At 39.9% G+C, this 25,827-nt stretch overlaps 1 protein-coding gene across 1 annotated transcript; it reads right to left on the bottom strand.

The window, feature by feature from the left end:
* Positions 1 to 105: 105 nt before the first annotated feature.
* Positions 106 to 25,827, bottom strand: megf6b (multiple EGF-like-domains 6b). Its single transcript, XM_055022468.1, has 34 exons — positions 25,584 to 25,827; positions 22,194 to 22,316; positions 21,030 to 21,155; positions 20,393 to 20,515; positions 19,825 to 19,947; positions 19,591 to 19,728; positions 18,295 to 18,417; positions 18,030 to 18,152; positions 16,333 to 16,503; positions 15,727 to 15,858; positions 15,497 to 15,625; positions 14,506 to 14,634; positions 14,219 to 14,353; positions 12,678 to 12,812; positions 12,462 to 12,587; positions 12,252 to 12,383; positions 11,789 to 11,917; positions 11,585 to 11,716; positions 11,116 to 11,244; positions 10,909 to 11,037; positions 9,586 to 9,714; positions 9,370 to 9,498; positions 8,042 to 8,170; positions 7,790 to 7,918; positions 5,575 to 5,703; positions 5,278 to 5,409; positions 5,074 to 5,202; positions 4,280 to 4,408; positions 4,004 to 4,132; positions 3,748 to 3,876; positions 3,121 to 3,249; positions 2,913 to 3,041; positions 1,594 to 1,722; positions 106 to 1,346 (listed from the first exon to the last, which is right to left on the bottom strand). Exons 1-34 carry the CDS (start codon positions 25,744 to 25,746, stop codon positions 1,285 to 1,287), a joined length of 4,392 nt encoding a protein of 1,463 aa, XP_054878443.1. The 5' UTR covers positions 25,747 to 25,827; the 3' UTR covers positions 106 to 1,284.

Consider the following 25,827-nt stretch of genomic DNA (forward strand, 5'->3'; position numbering starts at 1 on the left):
TTCCACATTTTGTCAGATTACATCCACAAGTTTCAATATACTGCAACTACATAAATTTCACTGCAGCAAGTTGCTTTTAGAAGTAATCTAATAATTTGAGTCAACTTCTGGACAGCATCTAATAAATATAGCTATTTATCAGAGTGTCATGAGAGAAGGAGGAACACAGCAGACAGGTCAGCAGTATTTCTGGAGAGGATTGGTCTTTGGTAGACTTACTGTTAATGGAGCCCAGATGTGGAAATCCCACTGATGCTGGTTGGTGCATTTTCCACATAAACAAGAAATGGTATTTGAAGCATATCGCTGCCAACAAGTGGTCTGAGTTATTCCCAGTCATACATATATTTTTTCCTAATTTGCTGGTTAATTACCAACATTTGAATTTGTTAAATTTCCTCCGTTAGATGAAAAATGTTATTTTAAATTCAGCATCTGTAAATGCCAATGCTACATTTACGTTTTCATTATGCTGAGTTAATTAGTTGTAAGGAGATATTTCATTGTAAAAAAACCAAGAGTTTCAAATCTGATAAGGATTGACCAAAGCTAAACTGACAGCAAGGAGAGCATCAGGAGCTGCCAATAGGCCCATGGTAACACTGGATGATTTATAATGTGACCCATGATATTGTGCATGCAGGTTCACCTTCAAACAAGACCAGTGTTGATCAAAGCATATTAATGTGTTGGAATGGCCTAGTCAAACTCCAGATCTAAAATCTATTTAGAAACTGTCAGTACTTGAAAACTGATCTTCACAGATGTTCTCCCTCCAATCCATCAGGGTCTTTGCCTCTATGTGCAAAGCTGACATGTTTCAATTACAGCTGGACATTAATACTTTAACACAGTTGGAGTATTAACTCAGGCTGAATCCAAATGAACATTGTATGGATCTACTGCATGCATCTCTAGCTTGTGGTTCTAAAGTGACAGAATGTGGAATAAGTCTGGGGTGTATAAATACTGCTGTTTCACTAACAACACGTTCACTGACAAGGGCAACAACACTGACTTCTGGGAAGGTTGATGTACAGTACCTGTGAAAACTTATGTTAAAAGAATCACTGGAAGTCCCCTGAAGGCAACAAAGTCCTGACTCTGCACTCTGCTAATGGAAATATTGTCACCGTTATTCCACAGATCCAGGATGCAACCTTGTTTTCAGCTGCACTTCTCTTCAGAGAGTCTCTATGGCTGCTGCTGCTTCTGCGTCTTGTCAGACTTTTTTATTTCATCGTCCGTCTGTCCCAGTTTCAGTTTTCCAGCTCCATGGAGCTGTTATAATGAGTTGTGCTGTGAGTCCGCTCTGCTGCTTCCATCGCTGTAGAGTGGGGGTCCATCTGAGTGTGTGGAGAAGGGCACAAAAAAAAGCTGTGAGTCCAGCACTCGCTTCTGATCAAAACAAAAGAAACCACAGCAATTTTAGGTGCAGTGTCTGCACTTCTGCCCCACGCAGATGGAACCTGAACACTGTCAGCACCTAACTCTGCTCATCTACTCTGATTTCATCAAGTCAGCAGGGATACATCCTTTGGTTCTGACTCGCCTGCTGTCTGCCTAGAGTGTGAGTGTTGGTCAGTGCTGTACCTTCCTGACAGGAGAGTCCGATCCAGCTGGGAGCACAGAGACAGCGGCCGTTGCGTCGGTCGCACTGCGCCCCGTTTTTACACTCGCAGGTCTCTGCACAGTCCGGCCCATAATGATCGCCTCTGCAGTCTGAAACAGAACCCACACGGGAACCAGGTCGGTGCATGCAAAGGTTAACAGCAGGCTGGTCAGTACTTCATCAGGTGAAAGGTCCAATGCAAGTCAGACCTTCTCTAAACATTTTAAACATTTCTAGGATCAACCTTCATACACAAAGTGATGTAACAGAGATTTACCGTCACATTTAATTTTTCCTTTTAAAAAACGCAGCTTAGATTTCTGACCTGGGGGAAAAAAACATACTTAAGCAAATTTAATAACATTATTGTTCAGTTATAGGGGCGATGTTATGTATTTTCCAGTCACATTATGTCATTTTATTGTATAATAAAATAACTATTTTACTTTCAGTAGTAAAAATTCTGTATGCATCAAATACATACAGCATCTTTAATTTAGAACAATCTTTAAAACTAAAGATTAGTCACCTTTACTTTTATTTACCACAATTAACTTTATGCGAACAGAGAAATACCTTGCGTCTCTGCAACAGCCTTCAAACGTAGTAACTCAAGATGTCAGGATTGCTTCCTGTCAACAATTGTCAGACTGCCATCTATGCATTGCTGATGTGATGATGTCACACAGATGTCCAACAACCATAGCAGGAGAATATTAAAGGTCAATATAGTTCACAAGTACAAACTCTCTCCCAGAACTTTAACCTTCATGTTGTCCCTGCTGTTTTCTCTTGATTCACCATCTGGGCAAATCTTTCTCTTTGCTTGGTGCAAGAAAAAGAAAGTATGTTGTAGTTGGAGGGACTTATGAAGACGTCCTGTGAGTTCTGAACTTGAGTTCTTGTGAAATGTGATGGCTCCGTTTTTTCCACTTCAAGTAAAAAGAAATGTCACATGTTTAGACCTCAGACATCTCCATGTTTGTTTAAAAGTAGCTAATTATTATTTAGTCATGCTGTTTTATAAATATAAAATAGACAAAATTTTAGGTTTCATTTCATCCTGTTGGTTAAAAGTAGGTTGAAATCTGGAAGCCTCAGCTGTTAAGCTCAATGTTTTCACCTGTTTTTGAAATGAACTCAAGTCTCCTAGTTTCTTGCATAATCCAATTAAAACCGCATCTTTCATGAGATTCTCTGAGCCCAAAGCAAGATCATTTGATGTTTTGGAAGCAAGTGCATGTTTTTCATTTCCCGTTCTTCTGAGGTAATGTGAGTTAGATAAATAATTAAAGATTACCAATATCACATCTGGCGCCCGTCTTCCCAGAGGGACAGATGCATCTTCCAGTCACAGGATCACACGGGGAATCGCCTTCGCAGTCGCACACCCCGACACAGCCTTGACCGAACCTCCCCAGCTCACACACTGAGAACGGAGTTAAGGATGTGATTCAAAGACGACAGTTATTCCAACTATTTGATGTGAATAAACAGCTTTGACTGACCTCTGTGGCAGCGGGCTCCATGATGTCCTGGAGGACAGATGCAGTGGCCCGACACGGGGTGACAGGTGGCGCCGTTCATGCAGTCACACTGCAGCTGACACAGCGGACCGTGGAAACCAGCAGGGCAGACTGAAGGGGAGGACAATCAAAAGATATCAGCTTGATGGAGTTTGTCCTTCATTGACAAACAGCTACAAAACACAGACTGAGCGCACATCCACTTGCTTTGTTTGATATTTCAAATTTGTATGAACCTGTGCAAGTTGTTTTGAAACACAATAAAGTCTGATGAACTTTAGGTCAGTCAGTATTTACTGACATGTTTAGAACCTGGACCCTTAGATTCAGCGAATGAACATAAAGTTGAATAAAACATGCATGAAAAGTTATTACTGCAGCAGGATGTTGCAGTCGAAGAGTCCATGTTTATTTTAATCATAGCACACGTCAGCGTGTGGAAACACGTGACTCACTGTAGTCTACACAGTGGAGGCCTTTATGGAAAGAAACAGGAGATTTAATTCGTTGTTCTGAAAGGGATTTGCAGCTACAAAAAAAGCCCCATCAGATTTATCCCTCAGGACATTTTCACCCGCCTTTATGTATGCCTGTCTCCTCGGTCCTCACCGTGTTCACACAGATGTCCATAGTAGCCCGATCCGCACCGACACGTTCCCGTCACTTTGTCACAAGAGCCGTTATTTTGACAGCTACATTTCAGCTGACAGTTTGCACCGAATCGGCCCACGGGACACTCTGGCACAAGACGATTGGGACAAAATATCAACCCCACGACTTCACACTGTGCAGCATTAAGACTCAGTACTCTGCGCATGCATTTCTTATCTATTATTGAACAGAAGCGGTCATAATAATCTGCTACCGATGTTGCAGCGTTCCCCAGTCCAGCCCAGTCCGCAGGTGCAGTTGCCCGTCACAGAGTTGCACAACCCTCCATTACTGCAGTTACACCGTTGAGTACAATATTCCCCAAACCAGCCGGGAGGACAGCCTGAGGCCAAACACACACACTCAAATTATACTGAAGGAAGGATCCACAGAGGTGGAGAGAAAGATGATGAAAAAAGCAGAAGACAAATGCAACAAGGGAAAACCCTTCAGGCAGATATAATGAGACAGAAATGTATCATCATCTCACTTTGTCCGCAGTCCTCCCCTCTGCGTCCAGGGATGCACGCACATCGACCTGTGACGGGGTCACTCTGAGCTCCGTCTCCACACACAGCCACACGGCTGCAGTCGACGCCGTAGCGCCCGACTGGACACGCTGTCACCAGACAAACACACGGTCATATCCTCCTTCTTTTATTTACAGCGTCTTACAAAAGAACTTTGTTTCTTTTATTGTGATTTTATAACAGATTGAAACAAAGTAGTGAAGGGGAGGGATGTATATTTTGTAATGTTTTACAAATAAGAATATTTGTGTATCCAGCTCCATGTTTCCCAGAGAGAATTTTGTGTTCAGCTGATCTTATCTGCTACTTTTCAACATACTGTATGTAGTTTTTTGCATGTGGGTCAGAAAGCTCATTGTTTCATCTCATCCAGTCAGAACATAATGTCACATGTTTACAGTTTGCTGAGATGAAACTACACAGAGGTTGACTAATTCGAACTTTTATCATTTTCACAGATGCAAATCACACTTTTCTGATTCTTATTAGAAAAGTTTGTCCCCAATAAAAACAAATCATTATTGCTTTGGTGTTTGTGGAGGTATCGTGACAAAATGTGAAAAAGCTTAAGGGGTATTTCATTTATTTATTTTTTTCATTTAACCCTTATTTAACCAGGAAAAAAATGAATTGAGATTGAAAATCTCTTTCAAAAGAGCCCTGGGCTGACAGCAATAGAACAAGATTTTATGAAACTATGAATGCTTGCAATGTATTTTAATTGGTGTCTAATTAAGGTTTGGTATGAACTCACTGATGTTGCAGCTCGGGCCAATGAACCCAGCTGGACATTCACAGCTTCCAGTTGAAGGAACACACCTTCCTCCATTTTCACACCGGCACTCTTTCTGACAGTCGGACCCATAGCGACCCTCTTCACAGCCTGAAAACACACTCAACACAGTCAGAATCTGGACAATTCAACTTTCTGTTTCCTTGAGCTCATTGCTTCTCTTACTTTGGTCACATTTGGAGCCATGGAAACCTGGGGCGCAGTAACAGGATCCAGACACCGGATGGCAGAGCTGGTTCGTCTCTGAGCACTGACAGACCTGGTTACAGTTTGGCCCAAACAATCCTGGAGTACAGGCTGACAAGAGAGAGGTTCACATATCTTGTGTCAGTCAATGGCTTCTGCTTTCCCTGAACTGGTGATGAAGTTAGTAACACAGAAGAAGAAGAAGCTGCGTCTTATTCTAAGCGCAGGAAAGCAGCAGGAGATTCAGGAGACACAAATTACTGCTGCAGGACTCACTCTGTTCACAGCCGTTGCCAGTAAATCCAGGAGGACAGCCGCACTCTCCAGAGACGTGGTGGCAGGAAGTTTCCTGTGCACAGCTGCAGCGCTGCATGCAGCCTTCACCGAATGTACCGGGCAAACATGCTGGAGGAAAAGGAGAGAATGAGAACAAAAGCACAGCTTGAAATGCAAAAGGAAATCTAAACCAAATCATCTTCCCAGCTTTCGGTATATTTAATGGCCAAATGTATCTATTTATTTATTTATTTATTTATTTATTTATTTATTTCAGACACACAAAAAGTAAAAACAAGAAAAAATAAAACTATGTCATAAAAAGCCTATTTCCCAATAAGCTCCTTCTTAAACTGTTTTTTAAGCTGTTGCACTTTAAGTTCATCATTTAGTCCATTCCATAAATCACTGATACACAAAAACTCTTTTTTGGTTGTTCAATTTTTTTTAAAATTTTCTTCTCCTCTTAAATTATAACCCTTCTCTCCGTCTCAATACATGTTTTGCATATTGTGTGAAAGTTGATGGTTTCTTACTTTTAACATAAATTGTACAGTTTTAAATTTTACCAGGAATTTGAGTAAATTTGATTAAAAAAACCAAAATGGGTCTGTATGTTTCCAATGTTCTCCTTTATGCAGAATTGAAACAGTTTTTTTGGGGGGGTTCTTATTATTTCATATATGTCAGATGTGGTACAATGAGAGTATTATACAAAATAAAGATTTGTAGTCCAGAACATTTCTTTTGGCTAGTTTTGATTTTACTTGGCAGGTCTGTGGTTTCAAGCTAAATTTATCATCCAACATGACACCCAAACATTTGGCCTCATGAACTCGTTCTAATACAACACTGAATTTAGTTTTTATCTAAATTTCATAATAATTTGTTGTTTTTGAACTAATGTTTTAGTTTCTTTCATTTCTGTAGCGACCACCTCTGAGATTTGTCGGATGTTTTCTCACCTGTAACTCAAACATTACTGAACAGAGCAGATCACTATACTTGTCAATACAGTGAGAGGAAAATTTATGCACAGGCATTGACTTAATGGCGCGTAGAGCCACCTGAAGCAGCAATAACTTGTTTTCAGTGTCTCATGTTGCTGTGGCGAAATTCTGGCCAGCTCATTTTTACAGCATTGACATTCATAAAGGTTTTAATGGTATTTGTTTCTGTGCAGATCCTCTCAAAGAGGCAATGTCATGAGTTTTCCAATGACACAGGGTATTTATAGCACAATGAACCATAACTTCAGTTGGTGTGAAAATGTTATTAATTATAAATATGAGTTAAAACATATTTGTCTATGAAATTTGTTGTCTTGACCCTTTATACAACGCGTTTTCCAGTGATTCACTGAGAAGTAGCTGCTATAATTAGCTCAGCACGTGCATAGTTCCATCAGGTGTTTGCTAATTGCTGTTGGCTAGTCTGCAGCCAACGGCAATCTGGTTGCAGACCAGCCAAGTTGGAGCTGAGTGGTTGCTCTGATCAAAGCTTGAAACCTGCAGCTCTGTGGATGAGTTTCATCATCGAAGGCGGCGCTCAGTCCAACCAGGCGTTTTGCACCAATGAAGTGAGATTAAAGGATTTCTCAGGTATGTTTTGGACGAGAGAATAACAACATGATGTTGATTTTATATAACACTGCTCCATCGAGGTTCCGCCACAGCATTTCAATCAGGTCCCACGTCTTCTATTTATTTTCAGTCAGTCTCCTGGATTATTAACTGGATTATTGTCTTGTTAATAAGATAATTTCCAATATTAATCTGCCAGAGAATTTCCCCTACATTTGATAATACAATATTGTGATGTAACACTGACTGCAAAACAAGTTTATATATTTTTCTCTACCCTGCAAAAATATTCAAATGCAACATAAATCAACGTTTTGCTGCCATGTTCTTTTAGAGAGAGGGGTTTTTTTTTCTGCAGCTGCAGTTAGTGAGTTTCAAGCATCTTTTATTGTCTAATAAAGATGCTGTCTACTCCTTGGGAGAAGGTCCTGTGACTCAGAAACACACTCGCTGCCAGTCAGATTTTCAAGTTTTTTGTGTGTCCAGGTTCAAGATATCTGAATCAAATGTTTGAATTACCTCCCCAGCAAAAAGGCAAGCTCTACAGACCAACCTAAAAGTTCAAGGACCTTGGCATTTGAGGACAGGAGTTTGAACCTTCTATTCTAATCCATCCTCTCCAACATTAATACCTTTGTCACAGAGCTTCCCCCTCCAGCCTGGAGAACATCGGCACTCCCCGGTCACGTGATGACAGGAAACCCCGTGCACACAGCGGCAGCGCTCAGTGCAGCCAGCCCCGAACAGGCCTGCTTCACACGCTGCTCACAGGAAGGTGAGATTTACAAGTTATGATGATCAAAAACGCAAAGAATTATGTGAGCTTAGTTTCTCCACACTGCTGCGGTTCACATGAGGTCTGTTGTTCAGCCTGAGTGACCCACCTTTCTCACAGCGCTCTCCGACCCAACCGGCTCTGCAGCTGCACCGGCCTGCCTGGCTGTCGCACACACCGCCGTTCTCACATCGACACCACTGCTGGCAGTCTGCCCCGAAACGGCCCGCCGTGCACTCTGTCCACACACAGCCACATGCACAAACAGACAGACAGAGAGAGAGAGAGAGAGAGAGACCTGACGGCGTGAGACATTTCACAGAAACACTGTCTGATTAGCAGCCCTTTTTTCACCCCTTCCTACTCTTTCTAATTGAACTTCACCAGGCACAGAGTTTGGAAACATTCCTGGGACAAGATTAGAGGTTTCCTGTGCAGGAGGAGGAGGGGGTCCTGACACAGCCCGACAGCGAAAGGTTGTAACAGTCACTGAGGGAGGATAGAGTGTGAAGGAGAGCTCAGAGGAAGAGGTCGCCAGAATATCATCACCGGGTCGAAACACTCGCTGCCAGCAACTAACCAGACTTCAAGCAGAAATAAATGAGCTCAGGCCACAAGTTAAACTTTAAAGAGTGAAATAAGAAAAGAAAGAAAGAAATGAAGCCCAAAGCATCATGTTGAATGTTTTCTTCAGGGTCTCTGATGTTTTTCTCCTTTTCTATCCCTCATTATTATGATTTGAGCAAATAAGAATCCTTTCCAGGTGTTTGAAACTCCTGTTCCCATGTTTCACGTTCCTGCAACATTTGAAAGCATCCCTGCTCTGACACATCAGAATGCTGTCTCACTGGAATGGCATTTTCTCCCGTCTTTCCCATTTTGAAGAGCAGCAAAAAGAAATGTTACATTTATACCCTCAGGAAACAGGAAGTTATTTGTTAGCAATGAAAATTCCTAGACACTTTAATTAAATTCAGGTAAATTAACTTTTTAAATGTTTAAATATGAATTATGAAAAGGATTACATATCCCAAGTTGTAAATACATTTATTTCTTAACCAGACATTTCCCCTATTGAATAAATATCCTTTGATTTTTTTTTCTTTAAAAATTTTTATTTTTATTTAAAATACATCTGTTTTAAGGATTTTAGCTACTTTTTTTTATCAGGGGTATTGACCATAATGGAGGGTAATATTTACTTTGTCAAACTTCAAATAAAATAGTTTACATAAAATGGCTAAACCTCACAAGATTTATTCAGCAATAATGCCCAAGATTCAGCTTCCTCTAAGTGTTTTCCAGATTCCTGCAGATATCAGCCTGTGCAGGATGTTGTTATCAGGGATCACTGATCCCAGAAATAGAAAATTATGTACAGTTAATCCTCATTTCATCACATTAAGGTAGCACTTAATGTGATGAAGTACTTCCTACCCAGTTCGCAGGCCGTACCCGTCCATCCAGGTGGACATGAACATTTTCCATCAGTTTTGTTGCAGGTGACTCCATTCTGGCACAAGCAGACCTGCTGACAGTCTGCCCCATAAAACCCAGCCGGGCATTCTGGGAGAAAATCAGACACAAACACAGTGGCGTGACCTCTTCTTCACCTATACTGCGGATGATCTCGTCTCGACAGCACGAACTCACCTTCTGTGCAGTTGGGTCCGGTCCAGCCCGGCATACATGAGCACTGGCCACCGGCTGGGTGGCAGATGCCGCCGTTGCGACAGCCACAGGTTCGGTTACATCCCGGCCCATAGAAACCAGCCAGGCACGCTGCCAGGAGACGGAGAAAACAATAGCATTACCTGCAGATGAACTCTGATCATGAAAAGTGAAGATTCCAGCATTTGGAAAGTAATACAGGCCTCAGCATGGGGAACACCAAATGGTACTTTCTCATGTTGATCTGGACTTTCCCAAATATCTGAAACCAACCGGGTCTTTTTTATTTCTGTCTTCAGTTTAAGTCAGAAAATGTTCTAATTCAGTTCAAACCAGTCCAATTCATTGCAATGTAATCTAATCACATAGTCAGATTCAGAACAGTGATATGTGTTTGCTATGCAATTGAACAAAACCATGAAAATCATTTCAACATTTATTTTTCATTTATGTGACATTTACCCTTTACCAGTCAACCAGTCAAAACAAACATTGTGAGAAGAAACAAAAAAAACCCAATAAACCATAAACTCTTTATTCAGAAAGCCATATTTTAAATTTGCCTAATCTCCCTTAAACACTCTTTTAAATTTCTCAGTTTGTAAAAAACATCATTCAACCGATATAGATAATTTTTGAGGACATGAAAAATAAAATTTCTCTTCATCCACAAATTTCTTGCAGAAAACTTAATTTTTATTTGGCCCAGACCATCTTCCATTCAGATTCAGAACTATTCCTAAATTCGTCCATGGATTTTGATGTTCCCTTCTCCTGACTGTTACATTTGTAGTATGAAATCTCTCTGATCCTTTTAAACCTTTGCACAAACTGAGGTTTCAGCTTAAAGATGCAAATATTAAAATGATCTTACTTGATTAATCAAGTTCATAGTTATATAGAACAAGATAACTGACCTGAATCTCAAGTGTGAAAATTATCCAAGAAGGTAATTACAGATTTTTATTTCTCACATTTTTTTCCCTCTAATAACATGAGGAAACAGAGTTAAACAGGATATGTCAGTTTGTTGCATATCCAAGGTATTTTTAACCTCACAAAAACTGTGGCTGTGTTTTAAACAGAAATATGTCCAGTTGCGAGGACAGACAGTCCAAAACAACTGAAATGATAAAAACTACAGCCAGAATCAGCTGATCATATAATTCAAAATAGTAGAAAGATATCCAGTTGATTATATCAAGTCATTGACTTTGTAGCAATCCCTTAGAGAGAAACCACTTCCTGTTATCATTAAGAAACCTGGAGAATCTTGACATACTCAACTCCTGCACCGTCACTCACTCAGATTGCAGAATGGGCCGATCCAGCCTGCAGGACAGGAACAAACGCCGCTGATGTGATCGCAACTCCCACCGTTCTGACAGAAACACTTCTCCTGGCAGTCCAGACCGTAGAAACCCTGAGGACACGCTGAAATACAGACCTCTCTTACAAAACCACATCACATTGTTAAAATGAGTGAGTCTGGCTTCCCGGGGTTTCTCTTACGCTTTTCACAGAAGGAACCCGTCCATCCCGCCTGACACGTGCAAGCTCCGCTCACATGGTCGCACAGCGCTTCATTTTCACACTGACAGAGATGACGACAACTCAGACCGAACCGACCTGCGGGGCACTCTGAGGGTAAAGCAAACACAAGAACACAGGAGAAAAATTAACATTGTTCTTTCATTCCATGAACTACTGACAACATGTATCTGAAATGCCAAGCAAACATTTACTGTTTATTTGCAGAAAATGAGAAACAGTCAAAATAACGTAAAAGATGCAGTACTTTTAGGCCTCAAATAAAGAAAAGAAAACAAGTTCATATTGATTTAGAAACAACAATACTGAGTTTAAACTGCAAATGCTGAGTTTGCAGCCTCACAAAAGTCTGAGGCTGCAATATGACGACATATGAAACAGTTTAAAAAGTTAAGTTAATACTGTTGGAAGACAGCACATGGAAGCATACTGTGCTGGCAGCTTGGTCCAGTGAATCCTGCTTCACAGTTACACCGGCCCGTCACAGCGTCACAGCTTCCGTCTCCGTTTCTGCAGTCACATGTTTCTGCGCAGCCGGTGCCCCAGTGCCCTGCATCACAAACTGCAACAAAGAATGCACAAATCATCAGCAGAGTTTTTAAATGCCTGCAGCTCAGGTCTTTGAGGCCTTTACCTTTTCTGCAGTCGTGTCCAGTCCATCCAGGAGCGCAGATACACAGTCCATTCTCTGGGTCACAGCGAGCATTGTTCTCACACACACATTTCATCTGGCATCTCAGACCAAAACGTCCACCTGGGCAAGCTACGTGGGAAATATATATATGTATATAAGATCAAAATTAATTTTCTATAACCAACTCCAGATGATTGCCTGTGAAGCATCAAGTTCCCATAAAAGTGGCTTAAAGAGCCAGGTCGTGGTTGAAATCCACTCAGGAAAACCTCTGAGATGGTTGAAGGATTTTTAGCTAATGACCTTAAAGAAAAATGATCCCATCTGTCTTCCAGCTCCTTCAATTCACATCCAAACGGCGCCACCTCACTATTCCACACTGCCGCCATCCTTCTCATCTAGTGGACTGTTTAATGATGTTGCTATGGACACCTTCCCCAAAATGCCTGCTGCTGTAACTCACAGGTTTGGCAGAGTGTTCCCATGTATCCAGGCGGGCAGCTGCAGGACCCGTTGTGTTTATCACAGGCGCCCCCGTTCTCACAAGCCGGGCAGGTTTCCCTGCAGCCGGGACCCCAGAAGCCCTCTGGACACACTGAGGAGGAAAAGATATCTTATTGTTGGAAAACTGCGTCCTTGTGTTGCACACTTACATCCATGCGTGCTCACTCACAGTTCTCACAGTGCTCTCCATGCGTCCCAGCTTGACAGTGGCATTGTCCCGTCTCTTTGTCACATGGTGCACCGGTGCAGTTGCACGGCTGGACGCAGCCAGATCCGAACATCCCCTCTGGACACTCTGATACACAACACACACAAAGGGTGGATCTTTTTTCCAATTCAGGATAGCAATTACACTTCTATGTATTTGTCTCCATCTGTCCTCTACCTTGCTCACATTTCTCCCCATGACGCCCAGCGGGGCATTTTCGTTGGCACGCTCCAGTCACATGATCACAGGACGCTCCAGGTGGACAGACGCACGTCTGCTCACAGCCGAGTCCAAAAGTACCAGTTTTACAGCCTGGATACAAAACAGAACACGCACTTCACTCATCACGTAAAACATAACGTAGTTAGAGCTGGAAATGACCCTCCTCTTCTTCCCTTATCACACTGTGTTCATTACACTTTATTGGCCACGTTGTTAGTATCAAATTCAGCAAGCCGTCTTCATGTCTAGATGCCTAAATGCTGAGAGTTGAATAGATTTTAAAGGTTTTCATGATCAAATCCATCAAGTTTATGCAAAGCATCAGCTTGTTCTTCTTTAAAACCTGAGTGATTCAAATACAAGACATGAACTTCTGGGCCAAGTCCTGACTGATGGTGTCCCGTTCTGACAGCAGCTAGTGGATCAATCACAGGTTTCTCACTAGAATAAGTTATAAAGAGGTTTCTGGCCAAGGGCTGGAAATCTCTGAGCTACTTCATTGTCAACTTTATGCTCCATTTAAGAAAAGAAAGCTCTGTTCAACCATTAACCTGCTCCTGGATGGTTGGTCCAAGTTATTCTTGGACAATGAATCGATCCCATCCGTTATTTATGGCAAATTGTGAGTGGCCCTGGCAGCGGGTAGAACCCACACAATGTCGTCCTGCCTGAGACCAGGCAAGAGTCCAAAAGTCTCCCTTATTTGAAGAGTCACTAGGAACATTTACTGGAGTTTATGTGTTTCTAAACCTCACTTTGAGTGCAATTTCATTAGCAGTGATAGTGCTGCTTGTGAAGCACTTCTGATGGAAAGTGATGATGATGGCATGTTTTCTTAGAGGTAATCACAGTTGGAAAAAAAAAAAGATTTTATTCACATCTCCATTTATTGAGTCGCTGCAAAATCTTTCTAGTCAAACCTGGAATCAACGCCACATCTTGTTTATCCTTAAAGTAATTAAAATAATCAAGGATGAAGCAGTAAATACCATTCAGGCCAACTGTTCATTTATGTTAGTTTGTTTTTTTCTTTTGTTTGTTTTAAAGAGGGTAAGTGCAAAGTGAAAAGGTGTAATGACTAAATCCTTCCACTAATTTGCATGTGAATACTTTTAAATTAAACCAGGGAGTCTGGACTTTATGCAATAATTATCTATATGGTTGTAATTTGAATACGCTCCACGAAACATAACTAACAAAGTCTTAGCCAGTGGTTGCATATATGGAGATTTCTATGTTATTTAAGACCTGAAACTAAAAACAGATGTAGATAATCAGATGCTTATAAACAGGATTTCTTTATAAACATATTTCACAGCAAAAAATGGGGAGAAAAGATTGTACCTAGAAAACTGGTTATATTTGAAGCATTTTTCTTTTATCTTTGTTAATTTTACACTTCTGTCTTGTTATTGTGAATTTCTTGTTTATTTTTTATAAAAATATATTTTAATGTCATGACATCAAAATATTGACACAGTTTGTATGTTTCTCACTTTCGTTGCAGGCTCTGCCGTGGTAACCAGGTTTGCAGATGCAGGTGCCGTGGCGGCGATGACACTCCTTTGTCTTTTTCTGGTCACACTGACACTCCTGAGAGCAGCCAGCTCCAAAGGTCCACTTAGGACATGCTAGAAAATAAAATTTAGGAAAACATTTACACTTGAAATGAACAATTTTGTGTCACAAGGCATAGAAATATGACTTTTTACTATGAAATAGAAATGCCTGGTTCAGGAAATGAGCATTTCAAAGTGAGAGGTTAGTGTTTTAGGAGTCTTACGAAGGTGACAGAAGCGTCCATACAGTCCGGCTTCACACAGACAGGCTCCGTAGGTTCGGTGGCAGCGGCCGTTGTTAGCGCAGTTGCACTTCTTGTTGCACTGCTTCCCATAGAAACCTTTCGGACAACCTGGAGACAGAAGATATGCCACATTATTAAATCACTGAAAAACCTTTTCACATCTTGCCCTCTTCAAAATCACAAACTTCAATGTGTTTTGTTAGAATTTTTTTAAACTACAACATAACTAAAAAACAATTTTTTTATATATATATTTCTATTTAGTCCTTTACTCTGATGCTCCTAAATGAAATACAGTGCCATCAGTTAAATTAAAAATATTCACTTAAATAATGAATGAATAATGAAAGAGTCTTAAAGGACTCTTAGAAAACATTAGGGAGCAAAAAACTTGGAACGCTGCGGACAGGTCGCGAAAGAAGACCGAGGTTCACTTTCCAGCAGGAAATCAACCCTGAACACACAACCAGAGATACAATGAAATGGATCAGAAGCATATTCAGGTGACACAACGGCCTAGTCAAAGCACAGAACTAAGTCTAGTCACAAATCTATGGCAATAATTTAGACTGAATTCTCAGACACTCTCCATACAGTCTGACTGAGCTGGAATTATTTCAGTCTCCAGATGTCCAGAGCTGGTAAACATCCTAAACGACTTCCAGCTGCGGTGGGCAGCGACGCTACAAAAGATTGGCTCAAGAAAACTGAATCCAAATGAATGATGCAGTTTTAATTTTTAGAAGGAAAATATTAATCATATATCATTTCCCTATTTTGTGTTGGTCTAGAACATAAAATCCAAATAAAATACATTAAATGTGGTGGTTGTCACGTGTCAACATTTTTAAAAAGTTCAAGTTGTATGAATGCTTTTGCAAGCACTGTATTCAAAATAGCTTCATAAATTGTGTCAGCAATTTAATGTGGAAAGAAGGAACAAAAATCATAAAAAATAGAGGTTTCTTACCATCCTGACACAAATCTCCAGTCACACCAAGAGGGCAGCGGCAGCTCCCGCTGACCGAATCGCAGCTGGCTCCGTTTTTACACTTACAGGAAAAGGAGCAGTTTTTTCCAAAATGCCCCGGAGAACAGGCTGTGAGATTGACATTTTTCCAATAGTTTAGATTCCTAACAGGAAACACTTGCAATCACAGCGACATGCAGGTGATGAGTACGTCTCTGGTCAACCCTCACTCTGATTGCAGATGATTCCCGTCCATCCGTCTGGACAGTCGCAGCCGTTTTTCCAAATGTTGCATCTTCCCCCATTAGTGCAGTCATCACAGGTCAGGCTGCAGTCGCTGCCGAAGGTGTCGTCCAGACACACTGAAAACAAAATAATTACCAACAGCTGTAGCCATGACCAATCAAGCAGAAACAATATTTTATCTGCTTATTTTGGACTTTCTCTAACACTGTTGCTAGAGGTAATGAAACAGTCCATGACTCCAAACCAATAATAGACATAAATTGTAAGATTATGCTATGATATATACTAAAATCAGACAGTACAGGGTGTGCCACTTGCTTCCAGTTTTGATTACAATGTTATTGAGAATGTTCGTCAAATATGCACAGCCGAAAGAAGATCTTTGGTTCCTTGGTTTAATCAGCTACTGTGCCAAATAAGCCGCAGCATTCCTGCCTGGTAGTTTCCTGGTCGTCTGGAAGCGTGAATTGAGAAAATTAACACTCTTCCTCTGAAAGAATCAGTCTAAACACTTCACAGAGGTCTAGTAATCAGATGCAGGTTTCATGTTAATGATAATGAGTTAATAATGGCAAAGAGAGAAAACTCACCAAATTTCTCTGCCAGGCTGCTCTCGGCCCTCAGCTCCCCGTCGTCATCTTCGTAGTCGTCGAAACGCTCCAGAGGTTGGTCGTAGTCGCGGAGCAAGGTGAGCTGGGGATGAACGAGGGTCAGCTCGATGGCGCCTCCGCTAGAGAGGGACTCGACTGCACCTTCGAGAGCTGCAATGGAGCAAGAGAAAAACTCAAATGTCAAAAATCCATGTGGCATGGATGGAGCACACTGCACACACCTCATAACTCAAATCCTACTCATTTTGATATGAATAACTCAATTTAAATTCTTAAGTAGTTGTTTGTATCTACTGTGGTGGATAACCAGTTTCTACAAATGTTTAGGAAATAATCAGCTTGTTCATAAGAACATAAGATTCCCAACAAGGTAAAGTGAATCAAAATGTCTTCAACTCTGAAAGGTTCTCTGCCATTCATAAGCAAAGGAGACTTTGTAATATGAGACCTCGTAAAAACTAAAAATGCACAAAAAGTGCATTTGCAATTTTAATAGAATCATAGCTAGAAAAGCAGATAGTTAAGCCTAAAATTATTCATGCCTCTTTGAAACTTTTTTAATAGGAACAAAAATGGCATTTTCAAAAATAAATGGAAAATTATTTACTGGGACAACAGCATTTATTGAGTGACTTCGTAGTAGACCGGAAATCTGAAAGTTATTAATTCAATTTAAGATTCTTCCTCTCATAAGTAGACATGCTCCATGGGTAAGTCACTTAAATCTTAAATTAAGGCATCAAGATTCACTACAATCTGCAGGACAAAAGCAACAACGTATAATAGTTTTTGTCACTTCTTGCTTCATGAAGATGAGTAAAGATTTTAACAACCCACATATTTTTAAAGAATCAAGATTTTACAGTGACTCAGCTATAAAGCATTTGAACTTTTTTTTTTTTACATTTTGTTATGATTTATAGCAAGACATGAATTTATTGCTCACATATGATCTCCATCCAGTTGGAACAAACTAGAGCTTTTCTTATAAGAAAAAAGAATCTAGCAGGTTCAGACTCTGGACAAACTCCAATAAAATTGTCATCCTGAGGTTAGAAAGTATTGAGTGATGTGTGCTCATTACAAGTGCACTCCAAATGCTTATTTGCAAAAATTTCACAGTGCTTTGAAAGTTGACACAAAGTAAAAATGTGGTTTAAATAGATTGTTTTGCAATTTAAATTTCTCAGAGAAAAAAGGTGAATTAAACGTGAGACGAAAAGTAGTGCTCACAACTCAAATGCCAAAGAGAGGTGTGAAAAAAAAAATTCATGGGTTATAAATACCTTATAGAAAATGGAAATAACCAGCAGTCCAAACATACATAAAGGTTTTAATGTGTGCAAAAAAAGAAGAATGTGAGTTGACATATTCTTTTTTTACCCACATTAAAACTTTAAAATATTTTTAGAGTGATAGATATTTCCAGTTTTGCTGACGTTAATGATGCAAATGCAACATGATGCAATAATCTGTCCGCTAATTTGTGGATAATTATTATTTTTTTAAGTTTATTACACAGAAAAACTTATGACTAAAGGGAAACTACTTTGTGTTTTTTGAAGATGAACTTAGTTAAGAACAGGTGGTGAACTGACCAAAATTTAATTCACTTTTAGTGAATTTGGTATTACTTATCTCTAAGGGTGAAATTAAACAACAGAGCTGAAACTCACGGACGCAGGAGCGCCTGTCCTTGTCCAGCTGGAAACTCCGGCGACAGAAGCACTGGAAGGAGCCAGCGGTATTCTGGCATGTGTGATCACAGCCACCGTTAGCAGCCAGACACTCGTCTACATCTGAACAACACAGGTACAACAAAAGGTCTACAGCTTCTGCTACATCTCAAGGTAAAGTTAGGAAAACAAGGAAACAACAAACCCACAGAATCTGAATCAAATTAGGAGAGTCAGCCATGTTTTATCTGGGGGCAAAACATACCGTCACAGCTACATCCATCTGCATTGAGTCTGTATCCTGCTGAGCAGTAGCATTCATAACCCCCGGGGTAGTTGGTGCAGTCCTGCTCACAACAGGAGGTCTGTTCTCCACATTCATCAACATCTGATAAACACAACAAGCAGGAACACAAAAAAGAGATCCAAGTCAGGGATATGCTTTACTGCTTTCTGACAGAAACCTTTTATGAGAACATATAAAGTGTGCAGATTTAGCAACCAATTACAACCAAGTTACCACTAAAAATAGAGCTAAACCTCTGCTCCTTATTCTTTAGACTTTGGCCTGTTATAATAACTGCTCAACAAACTTCAATAATGTTCCACCTCCTGAACAGAAGTACAATTTACTATAAACTTTACAAATTCTTAACGTGCGTGAAGATTTTATGAGCACATTAAAACAAACATTTAATGCGCTTCAAGGCATTTTCTCCCCTCTGTTTTTATGTGTATTTGGCAAAGTTGTCGTGTTGACTAAGCTAATAACACTGCTACAGTAATCAAATGCGATAACTTCATGTAAAGTCTTGTGAATCCAATTTTATGAGCATAAATGAAAGTTCAACAGAGTTCAGTTCTTGTTAGAATTGATTTATATTGATGGCTCTTGGACTTTATGAACATTTTGGAAGATAGAATTCCACATTACAAGATTTACTACTAATAAATTAGTTATAACTCTTCAGTATTGTTCCAGACAGCTAGTTTGAACAGGAAGCCTTTATAACTCCAGTTCATGTTTGCAGATGTAAAAATTGCAGAAAACAGATGAAGATTTATTAAACATTGTGCACATGGGTAAAACTGAAGTGAATTTGGGCTACATTTGTCAGTGGATTTAAAAAAAACAAAAGCATCGCAAAAATATTAATGTCCCTTTTCACATTTTGTTATGCCATAAACCTCAATGTATTATATCTGGAGCTAATGTGATAGATCAACATAATGTATAGTTCCATAGTTATGGAGTGGCATAAAAAAGACACAAAGGGTGTTGTGTGTTTGTACTTAATCTCCTGAGTGAAGATTTTGCAAAGCTACACTTTACTGAAATTAAAGTTTTTTTGGAGTAAGCCTGAACGTTTGGAGACAGAAATTTTATCCAATTCGCTGCAGAGTGGTAGCAAGTATTTGGAAAACAGAAATAGAAAACATTCCGGTACTAACATCATATAAACAACAAAGTACTGCAGTCTATGTACGCTGATGCTGACGCAGTCGCTAACGTATATATTCAGGTGCTTCCCATCAGTTTGAGTGCACTGGAGTCTCATACCGACACAGGTTTTCAGGTCATCATTGAGCCGGTAACCGTGATTACAGGTGCACACGGGACCGCTGGTCGAATGCTGGCAGTGATGAGAACATCCACCGTTGTTGCTCTCACAGCTGTTCACAATCTCCATCTCAATTCCTAAAATTCACAGTGAGATCAGAAGGTCCATCAGGAGGAATGGGGCTCAATCAGACGAGTTCAAAGTTTAGCATGCGTGATGATATTCAGACTGACTGTAACACTGTTTTCCATCGGATCCCAGCTCATAGGCAGTGTTGCAAACACAGGCGTAGGAGCCCAGAGTGTTGCGGCAGCCATGAGCACAGTTGGTTTCCTCTGTTTTACACTCGTCGATATCTGAGGAAGGGCGTGTTTAAGCATTATGAACTGTAGGACGAATTGCATACGGTCTGCACAAGCTCAGTGACATTTTAAATGTGCTGCTCATGAATCAAATGCTTTTTATATGACTGAAAACAATATAACCTTCACAGCTTTAGCAGATCCTAACCACACACATGGCTCCAGGATTAGACATCTTATTTTCATTCATGGTTTATAGTTTTTAAGTTTATGACTACACTCTGTATGTCTTACTTTTGCAAAATGTTCCAAATATACTCTATTTCTTAAAACAATCTTTAAACAGAGTTGATCCATCAAGTATTTGAAACTTTGGCTCAGACAGTGAAAGCCTTAAATATCCATAAAATTATTTCAGATGAAATTTCAAAGTACTTTTACTTCACCTAACATTGAACTTCCACGCTACGCATAACTAAGAAAATTAATTTGAAATTACCTTCACAGGATTTCCCATCCTCAGCTAGCAGATAGCCAGGTTTGCAATCACAGAAAGGCTTTCCTCCATCAACTCGACACTCATGCATGCAACCTCCATTCTGGTCTGCACAAGGATTCTGCACTGGAGCACAAAAAGCACACCTTCATCACCATCACACAGTCGCCATTATTTTACAGCAGAAATCTATAAAACTTGTTTTCTCTAAATGTTAATGCCCAAAATGTGCATAGCTTTGAATTGAGCTCTTCTTCATTGGGTTATCTCTGCAGAAGTTAATTTGTGGCAGCCTGTCTTACTTGTATGATCAGAGCATTCACCTACGAATTAAAGGAAGCTGTTTAAAGCCAACAATCACAAAGAAAAGGCACCTAAAAGCATTTAGCATATGGAAATTAATGTATGATTTCCTCATTTGGAAGACCATAACAATAATTATGAAGGAAAAAAAAAACAATAAATGTAACTCAATAAAACACAGAGCGGTATTCAATCCCAGTCTTCCTGAGATAAAATTACAGCTGCCAGCAGAATGAGTCAAAGTGTTTTTGACATTCTGTTGGGAACAGTCCAATCCTTTTATTGTTTTGTGTGTTTGGTGGTGCATATTATCTATTTATTCAGCATGGTCACTTACATTTACAGTGCTTGCCATCCTCTGTCACCACATAGTTTGGCTTGCAGCGGCAGCGAAAATGTGAAGCCGACTGCTGCAGACAGTAGTGTTCGCATCCTCCGTTGCGGACAGCGCATGAGTACACGGCTGAAAATGTGAAAAATAGAAAATTGAAATCTCTAGATTCTTTCAAACTAAAAGCTAAAATACCTCATCACAATAAAAAGTAAAAAACTCAGAGACACCGGAGTGACTGGCATCCACAGTGGACGGCTTACTCATCCACTAATGAGGCTCGGTTCAATTTGATCCCAGTTCTTCCCAACCTACATTTGTCCTCTTTGAAGTAACAGATGGGTCCGAATCGTTTAATGGAAAATAACTGGTAGAAGAACTCAAAGGCCGTGTTATTCATACTGAGCAACTAGAACCAAGACCAATCCGTCCTGAGCGGATGTCAAACCGCACAGCGTTTTTCCAGATTAAATATTATGCAGCTACAAGCTAAGTGTGTGGGAAACATCTGAAGTTCACCGAGCAGATGAGAGAGTTGATGTGAGGACAGCGTCTCTGTTTTTATGCTTTCCTGAACTCAAACTATCTGTTTGGAACGAACAGAAGAATAAAAAACTATTAGTATAAACATCATCATAAATGAGCTGCATCCACAATCATTCCATCAGGACTCTGCTGTAAAGGTTGTAATATTTTATTTCTCCACACAACATCTTTCAACGCAGAGCCTTTCATGAATGGTTGGGTTCTCGCTAACATATCTGTGTAGTAAGATAAATGAATTCAAAGATAATGATTTCAAATCTAAATGTCAAACAGGACACTGAAGCCAGCACCAGGTTTATAAACCTCTGTATACAACTCTGAAGTTCCTTCATTTCTTATATTTTCCTTCCAATGACTATATGAGCATCCAAGTTTTTACTCCACAGTGGTCACCTGCAACATTGAGAGTTAAATGCCCATGGCAAACTTCAATAAAATGACCAACAAATGCATTTGAACCAACACTGAAATCTCTCCAAGAGGTAATTAAGTGAAAAAAAAAAAACTGTTTTATCAGTAATTTTATCAATGTGGTGCACCTGAATGGATCAAAATATGTCTATTAATCCCATATGTCTATTAATCACATATGTCTATTAAGTGAATATTTCCAAATCTACTCACTGAGGCAGGTGCGACCGTCTACATGGAGCCTGGAGCCAGGGTGGCATTCACAATAGTACGAGCCTCTGGTGTTAATACATCTGTGCTGGCAGCCTCCGTTATGGACCTGGCATTCGTCTATATCTGAACAGAAGATCCAGACAGGAAGAACGGACATGAACAATTTCAGTAAAACTCCTCATTACAAGAAAAGAAACCCCAAATGAACCACTAAAGTGTGAGAGTGTCTTAATAAGTCAGGCTTTAGGACAAAGATGCACCTCCAGCTGAGAGGAGATGATGGGTGAGAATGGGGGGGGAATATTTTACAAGCTTACTGCAGCTCAAACAAACATTTACCTCCATGTGGAAACAACTACTGAACATTTAAAGCACATTTAAACTCCTGCAGCTCTGCAGAACCCCCCCGAGTGAAGAAGCATATGGAAATTTGAGCCAGAAGATGCAAAACCAAAACATTCCTCTCAGCCGACTGTGTTGGGAATAAACAAACTGAAGAGGCGGACTCTCCATCTGAGAATATTGTGGTGAGGAAATCAGTTCCTTTGCATGTGAACTGACTTCTAATCAAACAAACAATGTATCTGGACGGCACCGGTTTCAGGGGTCAAAAGATTAATAGATTTCATGAGCAGACCCGCCGTGAGATCTGAGATGATATATGAAGCCCGTCTCCATTTGAGTTTCTAGCAGCCTCACAGCTGAGATTGGAATAATTAGGACATTAGTCACCTATTCTTTCCAACACTGACTAAACTATTGGAGTAGACATAATGAAAATATTGCAACAAGTGACTCATATAAAAAAGGAAGGAAAACTGTTTGGCTGCGGCCGAGGTCTATAAAAGAAGCCGACACATCATAAAACACTATTTAGGAGTTTGAGTGTGATGTGTTTTGTTCAGAATAATGTTGACCTCAGCCAGGTTTTTTCATCAGGAAACTATTTCAAGAATTCACTGAAATTTGTGTGAAAAAAGATCTGATCTGAAAGTTTGAAGAACAGGACGACTGCTGTCCCTACAGCAGAAATTAAAAACCTCATGTTTATAATTTCTGCTGTAAAAATGACTCAAACAGTAGAAATAAAACAAACTGTATATTTATGACATTTATCCAGTCAGACAAAATACATAATCAGATTCCCCAGGGACACATTTCACACACAATTACATGACATCACTTGATGAAATGATGCTCTGAAGGGACAGTATTTGCAAAAAAGTATCTTAAGTTCAGAAGATTGTTCCCAGTCAACTCTGTTTGGAGAAAAAGAACGTTACCAAATAAATTAGTCATGAATTATTTTCAGTATCTAATCAACAGTGACATGCAATCAGTACTTTTCATTAACTTTTGGACATAACTGAAGTAGGTGAATCTTTTAAGTCACCAATGTACTTGTTTTACTCCAAATTTTGGGATTTTGCATTCTAATATATTTAATAGATGTGTTAAATATATTAGATATAGCGACAGAGATGCTACAGATATAAGTAGATTTAAGGTCAAAATGTAAATACAAAGGTTCTTTTATGGATTTTGTTTATTTTTACATTCAAGTCCAGAGGAGTTTGTCATGAACAGATTTTGCAAAGCAGAAGGCGCTAGGCATGATCTGACAGAGAAAATCTGATAAAAAAAAGGCAATGTGAGGAGGGAACAGCCTTTAATATGACCAAACAAATACCAGAAACACAAATGAGATGGAAATAAGTTGTTAATATGACCCAGTTTCACTTATCAGAATGATACTGTAAAAAAAAGTTTAATAAAAAAAACTAGCATTAGCTAATCCTGATGTTAATATCTTTAAATCATGCACCCCTAACAAATGTGCTTTAATGTCTATCAATACGCTTGTGAGTGCAGAAAATTAGCATCAAGGAAAATAAATGACGCTCCTGGATTAGCTACTGGCTGGAGATTTGAAAACACCCTTCAAAGGCCCATTCTATATCTGCTTTTGGATGTTTTGTTTTTATATGGTCTATGAGAAAACTCTGCAAATAGGTATGTTTTTATTTGGAGTTAAATTCCACAGAAAAATCCAAAAATGGGGGACGCCTTGAAAGCTGAACCATAATTAGGCAGACATCCACTGTACTTATGCATTCAGGTTTAAGTGATATTTCTGCCCTGTATCAAAACCTTCTGGAGCCTCCCCTGCAGGGGCTGTCTGGACTCACCACAAAAGTTTTTCTTCACACTTTAGCGCAGTGTAAATTCTTGTGAAAATATGGAATATGGGTTTGAAAGTAATATTTTTTGTAGCCCTTTGGGAAGTCATAAATGTAGATAGGAGACCATTCGTAACACACAGAGAAAAAAAACTTGCCTTGTAAAGAACTTCATGTTCTGTTGGATGAACACAGTGATGCATCTGAACAATCTGCATCCTATTTGTGTCACTTTGCACCAGTTTGGTAAGAGTTATTTGCACATAAATCATGTCTTTACAAGGTCCACCGTTTATCAACCTTATCATGTCAAATACTAAAGTAAAATCTCTGCAGGGATTCTGTAAAGGTTCTGCTTTTGTTTTTAGATCAAGAATAGCAAAATAGTACGAGTACAATCCTTACTATTTCTCCATTTACTTGCATAGCAGCTCCTGTAAAACCTCTGGCTAAACCCATTTCCCAGTAATGTCCAACAATATCTTCAAATATAGTATTTGGAGCAGAAGCAAGCTCCTAAACTTTCTTCCTCCTGGAGTCTCTGCTGCCAAGTCCGAGTTTCACTTCGTCCAGGAAAGCTGGCAGGAGCCATCCATGCATTTTTCCATCAATGGAACATGCAGTCTTCTGGTTTTTCCTGTAATGAGAGCTTAGTTGCTGTCGGCTGCAGTCTCACAGTCAGTCAGCAGATCCCCTCCAGCCTCCAGCCCAAGTTTCCACATCCAGAACACGATCCTCAACGGACCGGAGCCAAAGCCTCAGCAGCCGCTGGCTTTAATGCTGCATGAACGCTCTGAACACGGCACGGTGTCGTCTCACAGGAGAGATATTTCACGTTAGTTTAGGAAAGACGATCCGTTTATTGTACACAGCCGCTACTTCTGCAATGTCTTGACTTCACTCCAAACATGACATATAAAAAAAGGGGGGAATATCAGCAAACCGGTAAGAATAAAAATAAAATACAGTGCCGAACAGTTGTGCCAAGTCCAAACGAGTCATACAGGATGATTCAGTGATGATCTATAATATGCACAAGGAAGTCTCCTTCTTTATTTGTTTTGTAAAGCATCTGTAATAACGAATAGCTGAGATCTGCAGGTGCACTAATCTCTGATCAGAGAAAAATAACCCCAAAACTAAAAAACAACAACAAAACAACACTAACTTTACATTGCTATACCTACTTTTTGTATTAACAACCACTTACCTGCAGCAGGCAAGTAGCCGGTGTTGTAGCCATGATAGCTGTGGTAACAGTGAGGCCTGTGACAAATTCTTCTGTAGTAGACATACGGGTAGTTTGCAGCCAGAGATGCCGTTGCTTCAATGAGCACCAGGGAGAAAATCCACCATCCTGATGCCAAAGCCATAACTAGAGATAACTTTGTCACAAAGCCTTCAGAAACAAAATTTGACCATCTAGCACCTACTTTTTAGTTACTCAATGAAGA

Source organism: Poeciliopsis prolifica, unplaced genomic scaffold (genome assembly GCF_027474105.1).
Source record: "Poeciliopsis prolifica strain line A6 unplaced genomic scaffold, Auburn_PproV2 SCAFFOLD003, whole genome shotgun sequence".
NCBI classification, from domain to species: Eukaryota; Metazoa; Chordata; class Actinopteri; order Cyprinodontiformes; family Poeciliidae; genus Poeciliopsis; species Poeciliopsis prolifica.

Bases quoted from the DNA above. Each gene is read 5' to 3' on its own strand.
- megf6b (XM_055022468.1), bottom strand. From the start codon at position 25,746: ATGGCTTTGGCATCAGGATGGTGGATTTTCTCCCTGGTGCTCATTGAA. The intron at 4,133-4,279 runs GTGAGATGATGA...GTTTGGCCTCAG, and splicing joins AGGGGAGGACTGCGGACAAA to GCTGTCCTCCCGGCTGGTTT. The intron at 1,723-2,912 runs GTAATCTTTAAT...GTTCTGTTTCAG, and splicing joins GGGCGCCAGATGTGATATTG to ACTGCAGAGGCGATCATTAT.